This window comes from Zootoca vivipara, chromosome Z2 (genome assembly GCF_965207765.1).
Source record: "Zootoca vivipara chromosome Z2, rZooViv2.hap1.1, whole genome shotgun sequence".
Taxonomy (NCBI): domain Eukaryota; kingdom Metazoa; phylum Chordata; class Lepidosauria; order Squamata; family Lacertidae; genus Zootoca; species Zootoca vivipara.
The window spans coordinates 48,477,251-48,490,656 of record NC_142585.1 but is presented as its reverse complement, the minus strand read 5'-3'; the positions used below and the strand labels follow the sequence as shown (position 1 = coordinate 48,490,656).

Sequence of the window (13,406 nt, the reverse complement as noted above, 5' to 3'; positions counted from 1 at the left end):
AAGGCACCGTGCAAGTCTCTTTCAGGAGAGGGTTCTAGAGTTTTGCAGGGCAGCACCACGAAAAGGCCTGTCCCTTGGTGCTGCCATTCCCCCCAAGCATATTTCATAAGGAGGGCCCATGTGGAAGATCTTCAGGCTTGTGAAAAGTTGCGATGCATCTTTGCTTGGAAGCAGAATGAGAACTGTTTGCTTTTTTGCCTCAGGCAGCCCAGTCTCTGGGGCCACCAGCCCTGATCCCTCCTGGTTTTCCTTTTGCAGCTGAAGGAGATGTGTCGCCGGGAACTGGACAAGGCAGAGTCAGAGATCAAGAAGAACAGTTCCATCATTGGAGACTACAAGCAGGTGAGTGCAGGGGTCTTCCAGGTGGCTGGCTGCAAGGGGAAGCCTTCTGTCTTGCTGCAAATGGATGCAACTCTCAAGAAGGCCTCATGAAGGCTACTCCTCCCTGATGCTGATGCCCTCCAGGGGGTGATAGACTTCAGCTGAGGCTCATGGGAGTTGTATTCCATCTAGATCAGGGGGTTGGAACATCCTTGAGCATGAGCAGAAGAGGAGAGGCCACAATGGGTAAATGGAATCTCTCTCTGCAAAGGCTGTGCATATCGCTTCATATCTGTCTTTTGGACAAGTCCTAACCATGGCTTTCTCAAGGCCTCTAGCTGGCCATTTGGGAAGCCAGGACCAAGGACTTGAATGGGCTCATCTGAAGTTCTCTGTCTGTTTTGGTAGATCTGCTCCCAACTGAGCGAGAGACTGGAGAAGCAGCAGACAGCAAATAAAGCTGAGATTGAGAAGATTCGGGTAAGGAGTGCCTCTGCCAGGACAAAGCATTGGTTGGATTTAGCACTAGGCTGAAGGCAGCTTGAATCCCTTGGAGGACATGTGAGCTGAGGGCTTTCAGACTTGGTATTTGGGCATCTGCTTGGCCTGATCCATGCTGCTACAGGCTCTTTTGGTGTCCTCTTGAAACAACCCCTGTGCCATTTTAGGATTGGGCCATTTCTGGGATTCTTCCTTAAAAAGCATAATAATGTGTTGGAGGTTACCCCTGTTGCTTTTTAATGGTGTTCATCCTGATATGAAAAGGGTGGCTCTGAAGCCTCTCATCCCTGACTCTGGATGCCTACCCCTCTTTGAACGTGTGAGCAATTTGGAGCTTGAATTGCTTATTACAATTGCACCCTGCCTTTCTTCCTGCGAGCTCAAGGCAGCATACGCAGTTCCTCTCTCTCCCACACCCTGAACTTTTATCCTCACAACATCCCTTTGAGGTAGTTTCAGCTGAGAGGAAGAGACTACTAGCCCATGGTAACATCAGTTAGCTTCATGGGTGCACAGCGATTTAGACGAGGGTTTAGCCTGACACTCTAACCCCCGCAACCATACTGGCTGAAGCTGTGTAACCAGCCATATGGGATTCAAGGTGTGTTTGTGCGTGTGATGGAATAGTTCTTGGATTGGGGAAGCTGCTCTGGCAGCTGGAGTGCCTTTCCTCTCCCACAGGCAGAAATTGACCCCTTCCCAATTGAGTCATTCCAGAAGCAGAAAATTTAGAAAGTCCCGCGATCATTAAGTTAAGTTTAAAGCTGCATCAGTTTGTTGCCCGTAGCAGCTGTCGGCTACTAAAGGTTGCCTCTGGGCAAAACTGCTGCTTTGGGCCCAGGCTCCTGCTGCCAGCTTTTGGGGGGGGCAAATGATGGGTGTGCCAGGGGCAGGTTGCCACACAGACCCAGGCTGCAGTGGGGCATGTCTCTGGGAACTCTGCCCCTGTGGCTGGGGAAGCTCACTGCCTGGTCTCTTTGGCTTCAGCAAAAGGTTGACGACTGTGAGCGCTGCCGGGAGTTCTTCAACAAGGAGGGGCGGGTGAAGGTGGCCAGCGTTGCCCGGGAGGGCTCTGAGGAGGACACGGATGAGGAGAAGGAGGCGCTGAAGAACCAGCTGCGAGAGATGGAGCTGGAGCTAGCCCAGACCAAGCTGCAGCTGGTGGAGGCAGAGTGTAAGATCCAGGTAGGTCACATTGGGGGCAGTGGGAATGGGGTGGGGCACCAGCCAGTGGCCCTGTGTCCAAAACTCCCAAGTTCTTCTCTTAAAAATAGTTTCTGGAAACAAAACAATGTAGAGCTGGAGTGAATCTGAAAAAAAAAACCATGCCCTGCTGCTTAGGTTTGTTCAAGTGAGGTTGGGGAGGGGGTGGAGGTGGTTGTGTGCACAGAAATTGGGAGTTCTGTGACTCTCCTTTCCTGTTGCCTTTCAGGATCTGGAGCACGACTTGGGGCAGGCACTGAATGAGGTGCAGGCCTCCCGGAAGACCTGGTTCAACCGAACACTGAGCTCCATAAAGACAGTGACAGGTGTTCAAGGGAAAGAGACGTGCTGAAGGGGCGGCCTCCTCCCATGGCCCATGTTCCCCTTGGGACAGCTTCTGCCTTCCGTTGCTGCCTCGGCCAGATGCCGAGGCCGCTGCCATGTGGGAGAGAGAGGACCAGAATGTACATAGACTCTAGAAACACACAGCGCATGTTGGGGCTTTCCGCAGGTCAGTGGCCCAAGCCCTCTGCGAGGTTACCGTTGCGAGGCTCAGCGCAGGATCTTCATACTACTGATTATTTAACCAGGGGGTGTAGCTGTAGACTGGATGCTCTTTTCAGAGGGGCAGGGAGGGGGACACACACATACACACACACACAAAAAAAAAAACACTCCATTCTACAGTCTGGCTGGAGGCATTTCGCAGCTCCAGGTACGAGAATTTACCAAAACCTCAGACTTACTAAGTTTACAGATACAAGAGCTTTTTTTTATATACCAGTTATAACTCTTTAAAAGAACAAAAGGGAAAAAAATACTATTTCCAAGAAGTTACTCCAGTGCCAGAGACCAGATTCCCCCCACCCTCCCCTGCCTGAGGTAATGGGGGGAGAAGCATTTGCATGCTTACCTTTTGGAGCAGGTTCCCCCCCCCACACACACACACAAGGGTGTGAACATACCTCCCTGTGTCTCTTCCTTTGTCCACCATTTAGTTATTGTGTCACTAATCAATTCTATGCAAGTGGGTTGGAGGAGGGGAAGTGTCCTCCCTGTCTTTCCTTTTCAAAGTATCTATCGCTATTGGAGTCCTCCTTGTCTCCGAGCTATTTAACTTCTACCGTGGTCCGTTCCACACATGGTTCATCTCCCAGAGCCATATATAACACATACCTGTATCATTTCAGTGGGCAGGACCTCTGGACTGAGTTAAGCTGAACTCATTGGGCCCCAATGAAGTCTGTGAGGCTTTTAACTCGCACCTAACTTTGTCTCGTTGACTTGGGTGGAATCTTTCGTTCCTACTTAACTTAGTCTGGATCCAGCCCATTTGTGAACCAGAAGCTTCATACTTGTAACTTAACAAGCATTAAGACTGTCTGTTTGAACCAGCCTCCCTTGCACTTTTTGGAGAGCTGCTCTGCCTCTGCGGGAGCTTTCATCCTTTATCCTTTATGGTTTTGCACATGGATGGGAAGAGGAGGGACCACTGCACTGGCTGCGCTGTCGCTGTGTGCAATGTTTTGCCATCTTTGCATGGGCCTCTCCCAGGCAGAGGCGGCTGGTGGCTCCGGTGGCTGGGTCGGTTTTCCTTGTTCGTGTACACCGTTCCCGCTGCCATCACCCCCCTTTCTTTTCCCTCCACGCTTCCTGTAACTACACCAGTAGGTCCTAGGTCTGCTTGGATTTCTGAGCGCTTAGACTACCCCAAAACGTCTCACCAGAAAAGCTGTAGAATGGAGGTTTTGCACCTTTGTAATTTCTTCTTTTTTTAATTTATACTGGTTTGTGCTACGCTGAAATGAAATAGCTATTGTATCAGCGGATAAACTTTTCTTGTGTGCAGCGTGTTTTGAGTATAAGCTGGTTACAATAAGAGGCACTGGTTTGTATATAAAGATAATTTGTATTTCTACGTTCTTTTTTTTGTTGTTGACCAGACTAATGCTAGCTAAAGCAGCCTGAGACTACAAGAGGCAAAAAGGCCCTGCGGTGCCCAGGTGTTTCTCTTCCCCTTAAAACTGTGTACATGAATATCTCGTATTGTTTTAATTATACCAAAAAATAACTGTAACTCCATCATTAATAGATGTGTGGACATTGTAGTAGAAGAGTAGTTTGCAGAGTATAGATCTTTTAATTGATATATAAACTAGTAAAATTGTATTACTATTTTCTTGTCTCTCACTTTTAATGGAAATGTCATCCGCTCAATTTGTCTCTGCTGGGGCTGTAAGAAAGTGAAGAAAAGGCTGGGGCATTAAGAAGAAGAAGCACTCCAGCATTTCAGACAAGAGCACCTTCCTGTGCTTTACATGTAGGGATTGAGCCCAGTGCCTTCTGCACACAAAACAGGTGCTCTGCTGCTGAGTTTTGCCATTCTTGGTTCCTGGAACCCACCCTCTCCAGCATCCCAGCACTCACGGGAAACACACCCCTAAAAGCCCCCTTGCACTGACCCACAGCACTGTGTGTGTATTAGGGTGATGACTTTTTTGCAACCACATTTCCCTGTATCATAATTTGATGAGCTTTCATTAAAGATTAGATAAAATCTTACTTTCAAAGAGATTTGAGACAAAAAACCTCACGCACAAATTGATTTTAAAAATTTAATCATTTTTTGACCATTTTTGAAGTCACTGTAGGCAGATATAAAATTGAACCCAAGCTTTAGAGTCACATATATACAACATTATATAGGGTCATGAAACACACAAGGAAACTTTTTTTAGCTGCAGTAACAGTATAGATGCCACTAGAGCAGTGTTTCCCAACCAGTGTGCCTCCAGATGTTTTGGGACTACAACTCCCATCATTCCTGACCACTGGTCTTTCTAGCTAGGGATGATGGGAGTTGTAGTCCCAAAACATCTGGAGGCACACTGGTTGGGAAACACTGCGCTAGAGGACAATGCTTTGCTACCTCTCCTGTAGGTTCTTTTCCCAGCATGTCCGGCAGGGTCTGCTGGCTGAGTTTTGAGGTCCCAAAAAGGGGCTTTTACCTTGCACAGGTGTGACATTTGTACAGCCTATGTTGCTAAGAACATTCAGGGTATCAGGACAGGAGTCTTTGCCACCCATGCCTGGAAATGTTGCCAGGGACTGGGACCTTCTACATGCCAAGCAAGTGCTGTACCACTGAGCTCCACCCCATCCTTTAGCATGTGCTGAATTGTGCCCATGGGTGAAGGAGTGTTTTCTGAGTTGCTTCCAAGGTCCACTTTTCAGCCTGCTTGTGGTACCTTGGCTAGCAGTTAGAGAATTGAGCGCAAAGGATGGCTATCATCGGGTTCCATGGTCAATGCTGTGCACGTTTGAAGATTCAGGTTCAATGTGGAATTGAGCCCCTCCTCCCCTGTGTGTGGCTCGTGGGCTGTACATTTTTTGATGGGCCTCAGAAAGTGGTGGACTCGCCTTCACTGGAGGTTTTTAAGCAGAAGTTGGATGGCCATCTGCCAGGGATTCTTCAGCTGTGATTCCTGCACTACAGGGAGTTGTGCTAAATGACCCTCAGGGTCCCATCCACCTCGACAGTTCTAAGCTGTCTGTGGACAAACACCGGCTCCCTTGGCCCGAAAAGTGAGGTGAGCGTCACACCCCAGTCCCCTTTGACTGGACTTAACCGTACAGGGGTCCTTTACCTTTTACACTTCCATTATTACCCGGAACCTCAAGCTGAAGTTTGCTCACTAGATGCACCAGCTTCCAAAGCACACACACAGGTGTTGCCAGGCTGCCTAGCAAGGGAGGTATGCTGCAGGATTCTGCTTTGTTGCTAATTGCTTAGGAGCCTGTGTCTCCTTCCTCCCCTTTTCAATTTAACAAAGCTAAGAATAGCTCGGAGGCCCCCATGGGGCAGGCATGGCTGCTACTTTGTGTGGGAAGAAAGGGTGCCTCCCTGACCAGAGCATTTCAAGGGGCAGTGTTGCCGTCAGGAAGCAGAAGGCATGTGATGCTGGGAGCCCCCAGGGATCCTGCCTTAGGGGGCAGAGAGGGGACAGCCTGCTTACAGGCTCCGTCTCCAGAGCCCACAGAGGGAGCAGGCACACAGTGGGGGACTCAGCTGCTGCTCCAGAATTATTTTTGCTGTGCAAAGGATGGGAGCCCAAAGGTCCTCCACCATCATTTTCCTCTGGGTTCCACTTTTTTTGGGGGGGGAGCAGGGTTTCATGGTGTATATTGCATGTTGTCCCTACAAATTGCTTGCTGACTTCTTTTGTGTGAAACAATACATTTCATGTAATCAATTTTCAGGAAGTATGGCTCTTTCAGTACAGTAGGGTCGTCCCCCCAACCCAAATCTCTTACAAATCCTTTATTCAGTTTGTCCCAAGTTCCTTTAGCGCAGACAGGTGACTGTATGGAGAGATAGCTGCCTTTCCGGCACCTGATGTACCTTACACCTTAATGCATTGAAACCTCTGGCCACAGAGATGGCTCCTCCCTCTGGGAATCCTTTTTATTGCAAGGGCCACATGCCAGTGGCAGGTAGAGCCAAAGGTGAAAGTTGGCTAGTTTAGATGTATTCAAGTCTCCAGGGCCAGATGAACTACATCCAAGAGTATTAAAAGAACCGGCAGAGGTGATTTCAGAACCACTGGCAATAATCTTTGAACATTCCTGGAGAACAGGTGAAGTTCCAGCAGACTGGAGGAGGGCAAATGTTGTCCCTATATTCAAAAGGGGGGAAAGAGAGGACCCAAACAATTACCGCCCAGTCAGCCTGACATCAATACCAGGAAAGATTCTAGAGCAGATCATTAAGCAAATGGTCTGTGAGCACCTAGAAAGGAACTCTGTGATCACTAAAAGTCAGCATGGGTTTCTGAAAAATAAGTCAAGTCAGACTAATCTGATCTCATTTTTTGACAGAATTACAAGCCTGGCAGATAATAAATAATAATAAATTTTTATTTATACCCCGCCCTCCCCAGTCAAAAACCGGGCTCAGGGCGGCTGACACCAACAGAACCACAATAAAACATAAAAACAATTAATTAAAATACAGATTAAAATACAGTATTAAAATTTAAAGTGCAGCCTCATTTCAAGTAGGCCATAAGTGGCTGACACCAACAGAACCACAATAAAACATTAAAAAAAAAAAAAAATTAGTTAAAATACAGATTAAAATACAGTATTAAAATTTAAAGTGCAGCCTCATTTCAAGTAGGCCATAAATCCAAGCCATGAGGGAGAAAAACACAGGGGTCAGGCTGAGTCTAACCCAAAGGCCAGGCGGAACAGCTCTGTCTTGCAGGCCCTGCGGAAAGATGACAAATCCCGCAGGGCCCTGGTCTCCTGGGAAAGAGCGTTCCACCAGGTTGGGGCCAGTACTGAAAAGGCCCTGGCTCTAGTAGAGGCCAATCTAGCCATCTTATGACTCGGGATCTCCAGAATATTATTGTTTGTGGACCTTAAGGTCCTCCGCGGGGCATACCAGGAGAGGCGGTCCCGTAGGTACGAGGGTCCCAAGTCGCATAGGGCTTTAAAGGTCAAAACCAGCACCTTAAACCTGATCCTGTACTCCACCGGGAGCCAGTGCAGCTGGTAAAGCACTGGATGAATGTGATCCCACGGCCGGGACCCTGTAAGGAGCCTCGCCGCGGCATTCTGCACCCGCTGGAGTTTCTGGGTCAGCTTTAAGGGCAACCCTGCGTAGAGCGAGTTACAATAGTCAAGCCTGGAGGTGATCGTCGCATGGATCACTGTGGCCAGATCGGGGCGAGAGAGGTAAGGGACCAGCTGCTTGATGCGGCGGAGATGGAAAAATGCCACCTTTGCTGTGGATGCAACCTGCGCCTCCATGGAAAGGGAGGCGTCAAAGGTTACACCCAAACTCTTGACAGAAGGCGCTGGTACCAATTGAGCCCCTGCAAAAGATGGGAGTTGGCCCCCCAACCCCATGTCGCCCCGACCTAGCCAGAGGACCTCTGTCTTCGAAGGATTTAACTTCAGTCGGCTCCCACGTAGCCATCCAGCCACAGCTTCCAAGCACCTGGTGAGTGTGTCCGGGGCCGAGGCAGGGCAGCCGTCCATCAACAGATAGATCTGGGTGTCATCAGCATATTGATGACAACCCAGCCCAAAACTCCGGACAATCTGGGCAAGGGGGCGCATAAAGATATTAAAAAGCATTGGGGAAAGGATTGCGCCTTGCGGGACTCCACACACCAAGGGGTGCCGCGGCGACAACTCCCTCCCTAGCGCCACTCTCTGTCCCCGACCTGAGATGAAGGAACGCAGCCATTGTTGGACTGTGCCCTGAATCCCCACGTCGGCAAGGCGGTGGTCTAAAAGGTCATGATCGACCATATCGAAGGCTGCTGACAGGTCTAAAAGAATCAGCAGTCCCGACCCACCTCGGTCCAGCTGTCTACGGAGATCATCTGTTAAGGCTACCAGAGCTGTCTCGGTCCCATGACCAGGGCGAAAGCCGGACTGAAATGGATCTAGAGCTGATGTTTCATCCAGAAACCTACCAAGCTGTTCGGCAACCACTCTCTCAATTATCTTACCCAGGTACGGAAGATTCGAAACCGGGCGATAATTGGATAGATCTAAAGGATCTAGAGATGTTTTCTTTAAGAGTGGACGCACCACTGCCTCCTTCAACTCCTCTGGGAAAGTCCCTGTGCCCAGGGACAAGTTGATGATCTCACCCAGGGGGGCCCGTACCTCATCTGGACACGCTCTAATCAGCCAAGACGGGCACGGGTCCAGGGAGCAAGTGGTGGGCCTTCCAGCCCGGAGGAATCTGTCTACAGATGAAGGGAACGCTGTGGATGTAGCCTATCTAAATTTCAGCAAGGCCTTTGACGAGGTTCCCCATGATATTCTTGTAAAGAAGCTGGTAAAATGCAGGCTAGACAATGCTACCATTCAGTGGATTTGTAACTGGCTGACTGACGAAACCCAAAGGATGCTCATCAATGGCTCCTCCTCATCCTGGAGAGTAGTGACTAGTAGGGTGCCACAGGGTTCTGTCTTGGGCCCGGTCTTATTCAACATCTTTATCAATGACTTGGATGATGGGCTTGTGGGCATACTGAGCAAGTTTGCAGATGACACCAAATTGGGAGGGGTGGCTAATACCCCAGAGGACAGGATCACTCTTCAAAATGACCTTAACAGATTAGAGAACTGGGCCAAAGCAAACAAGATAAATTTTAACAGGGAGAAATGTAAAGTACTACACTTGGGCAAAAAAAATAAAATGAAAGGCACAAATACAGGATGGGAGACACCTGGCTTGAGAGCAGTACACGTGAAAAGGATCTAGGAGTCTTGGTAGACCACAAACTTGACATGAGTCAGCAGTGTGATGCAGCAGCTAAAAAAGCCAATGCAATTCTGGGCTGCATCAATAGGAGTATAGCATCTAGATCAGGCATCCCCAAACTTCGGCCCTCCAGATGTTTTGGACTGCAATTCCCATCATTCCTAACCACTGGTCCTGTTAGCTGGGGATCATGGGAGTTGTAGGCCAAAACATCTGGAGGGGCGCAGTTTGGGGATGCCTGATATAGATCAAGGGAAGTGATAGTACCACTGTATTCTGCTCTGGTCAGACCTCACCTAGAGTACTGTGTCCAGTTCTGGGCACCACAGTTCAAGAAGGATACTGACAAGCTGGAACGTGTCCAGAGGAGGGCAACCAAAATGGTCAAAGGCCTGGAAACGATGCCTTATGAGGAATGGGTAGGGAGCTGGGTATGTTTAGCCTGAAGAAGAGGTTAAGGGGGTGATATGATAGCCATGTTCAAATATATAAAAGGATGTCATATAGAAGAAGGAGAAAGGTTGTTTTCTATGAATCCTTTTTATTGCAAGGGCCACATGCCAGTGGCAGGTAGGGCCAAAGGTGAAAGTAAGTGGAGCAACAAATCAGAATTTTAACTTTGCACAGTGGGTAGCTTCTGCACACATGCACATACCACACTCTGTCCTCCATTCACGCAAGAGGGAGGCATCACAGTTCAAGAATAGGCAAAACCACTCTGGGTGTGAAGTGGGCTGGGGAAAGGTGTAGCTTGGGTTGAGATTGAAAGGCCAGACGAGGCGGCTTGGAGAGATGCATTCTGGCCCTCAACTCAAGGATCCCAACCCCTGATTTAGGCAATGCACTGCAGCTCAGAGTCTGCAGTGACCACCTTGACCTTCTGGCCTGCTCTGTGCATGTGATGCAGTTGCCCTGGGCCACAGGACCACAGGACTATAAGAGCCCAGGGAGAGGAGGCAGGGAGCTGGCAGGCTCATTGGTCAGGCTTGGTGGCCCTGAAGTCGCCAAGATCACTTTCTTCAGCCACAGGACCCTACTGTGTCCCACCAGTCCCTCGACTGGCCTTCTGAATTGATATTGCCAGTCAGCACAGCCAAAGAAAAATGTTCTGAAAGTGAGCCAGGATGGCAGGGATTGAGCAGGACACCCAACGGAATATTGAAGTTTGTTGGCATAAATCAAAAGGTAAGTGTGATTAATTCTATCCTGGAATAATTTAGCCAATAAGTACTAGGAGCATAATAGAAAGATGCAACTGTGGAGCTTTTAACTTTTTCCATTTGGGTTCCCCTTGGCTTGCAAAACTCCTGTTTTGATTTAGGTCACAATCTGGAGGTACTTACAGGGCTTTTTAGCACTGTGGAATCCGGCAGAAGGAGAAGCTGAAATAAAGTATGACTTCACCACGCAGAAAAAAGAGAGAAAAAGCTGTGAAAATTGGTCCTTGCTTAATAAGCAGCTTTGGAATAAGATGGTGTGCAGAACAGGTAGCAGCTTAATATAATTTTCCCAGCACATATTTCAAGGGTCCCTAAGCGTGGGGCAGAAAATGCTAAGGCTGCCAGTGACCCAGGAAGTCTTCCTAACTATCGCTAAACGCAAGTGACTTCACCCACTTTGCTCCTATTTGCTCTCTTTACCTGTTGTAAACAGTGATGTTAAATGTTTGCTCCAGGCCACCCAGGTAGCTATCATTAAAAGACCTGTATAAAAAACATGATATGGCACGTACTTTTATGGAGATACCATTCTGTCATGACCAATAGCCTTCATTTTCTTTTGGTGTGCTGAGAAAGCCTTCTCGTCTGGCCTTTCAATCTCAACCCAAACTACACCTTTCTATATTTTTTTAAAACAGAAAAGAAATAATGAACTTGGTCAGAAAAGCATGATCTCTCCCACCTAATGATCCTGCCAGTATATCTACCAGCATCCAACCTATCTTCTCTATATAATCAATGATTTTTTCCCCCATTCCTTGTCAAATTTCTCATTACCCTGCTAGTTTGGCTATTCCCGCATATTCCATTATTTCTATTTCCCACTCTTCCAGTTTTGTGCTAGTAACAATCTTGCTCCTGGTGTTACATACAGAAAGAATTTTTTGTCACTCTTCTCAACCTTCTCAGCTACCATTCCTAAAAGGAAAGATTCTGGTCATTTTTTAAAGGTGTATTTTAATATCTTTTTAAATTCGTTGTCAGGAAGTTCTTCCTTATGTTGAGGTGGAATCTTCTTTCTTGTAGTTTGAATCCATTGCTCCGTGTCCGCTTCTCTGGAGCAGCAGAAAACAACCTTTCTCCCTCCTCCATATGACATCCTTTCATATATTTGAACATGGCTCTCATATCGCCCCTTAACCTTCTCTTCTCCAGGCTAAACATACCCAGCTCCCTAAGCCGTTCCTCATAAGGCATCGTTTCCAGGCCTTTGACCATTTTGGTTGCCCTCTTCTGGACACGTTCCAGCTTGTCAGTATCCTTCTTGAACTGTGGTGGCCAGAACTGGACACAGTACTCCAGGTGAGGTCTGACCAGAGCAGAATACAGTGGTACTATTACCTCCCTTGATCTAGATGCTATACTCCCCAATTCGGTGTCATCTGCAAACTTGCTCATCCAACCCTATTCATCCTGGTGTCATCCAACCCTGTTCTGTCTCCATGCCACTGTTTGACTAATGACCAATGCAAGGTTTGTGCCGAGTTCCTAGTCCTGGGTTTTGCTCAGCTTCTCCCTGTAAATATGCAAACAGCGTGGGCATCCAGTGCTTCTGGCCAGCAGCCCTTCGGCCCCTGAAACACTCCCCACTGTGTTCTTCCACTGTTGGCTAACCATTCAACGAACACATGTCGCTCCAGCACAGAAGGCCCAGTGGAGCAACAGGGACTCTTGAGTCTCTTGCCTGTTAGTTTTTTTCGGGGGGGGGGGGAGGTTGTTGCGGCTACTATTGGGTAAAGATGCTCCAGTCCACGCTGTCTTCAAGAGTTTTATTGTAAACTAGCTGGCTCTGCCACGCGTTGCTGTGGGTTATTTGTGTGATTTCCCCTTCCCTGTGCCGATCCATGACGTATCCTGTGATTCCCCTACTCCTCCCCTCACCCCCCAGCTTATACCTGTGATTGCCCCCTCATCCCCCACCCTCATCCCTGTGATTTCCCCCAACTCTGTCCTGATCCATGACCTATTATGCCCCCTTTCCCCCCCCCCGGGCTTATCCCTGTGATTTCTCCCCTCCCCTCCCCCTCTCCTCCATCCAACCCCACCCCCGGGTTATCTCTGTGACCCGTTCATTTTGCACACAATCATTCCCCCAATGCATGTGTTCTGTAAAATTTTGCCCTGGACCAACCCTTACTCCCCTACCCATGTGTGTCATGCGGAATAACATTTATTCTACCCAAAGGCACGGCCCTGTAAAAGGCCCATATTCAGTTGATTCTATGCTGTGGCCTATTTGGCCCCCCCATCCCCCAACCAGGCAGGCCCCTAAATCCACTCAGCATAGTCTGCAAAGCCAAAGCGAGATACTGTGGAGAGGGCAGGTTTCATCCCTGTGTCTCCTCCCACCCTGTTCTGACCCATTACCTATCCCTGCCCCCTATTCGGCCCCCCATCCCCCCCAGGCAGGCCCCTACCTCCACTTGGCAATGTTGGGCCTTGTTGCTCCAAAAGGCCTGGTTTCAGTTGGTTGCTGTGGAATTTTGTGATGTCACCTGGTGGCGCGGCTTTCGAGGCAGCAGCGGGCGATCTGCCTTTCTATTGGATGCTGCTGGAGTCTTCAGAGCTTCTGCTCGTGACGTCTAATTTGGGCGCCACTTTTTGTGCGTGTTTAATCATTATTTTAGGTATGAAAGGTTTGCTTTTTTGGGGAAAAAATTATGCCAGATCCCTCACTAATGGGCATGGAACGTTGAGGCCAAATTTGTTACATTACGGTTCAGCGGTTACGGAGAAAGGCTGTGACCTCTGCGTACGCAATGCCTACATATTTTCATATATAGATACTGTTTACAGTGCAGAGATCGCAGAAAACATGGCCACCTAGTCACTTTCAGAACCTGGCAATGGCTTCCGTCTGCTTCGGGGCCAGC

General features: G+C 48.6%; 1 protein-coding gene across 2 annotated transcripts in view; it reads left to right on the top strand.

Moving 5' to 3' along the window:
• The window catches only part of RABGAP1 (RAB GTPase activating protein 1), a 101,554-nt gene extending 97,354 nt beyond the window's left edge, over positions 1-4,200 (top strand). For both annotated transcript variants that reach the window (XM_060270300.2, XM_060270299.2), the window contains 4 exons: positions 259-342; positions 730-801; positions 1,810-2,007; positions 2,255-4,200. In XM_060270300.2, the coding sequence (XP_060126283.1) occupies positions 259-342; positions 730-801; positions 1,810-2,007; positions 2,255-2,377 (477 nt within the window). In that variant the 3' untranslated portion in view covers positions 2,378-4,200. The remainder of the gene's footprint in view (positions 1-258; positions 343-729; positions 802-1,809; positions 2,008-2,254) is intronic.
• Positions 4,201-13,406: the final 9,206 nt, after the last annotated feature.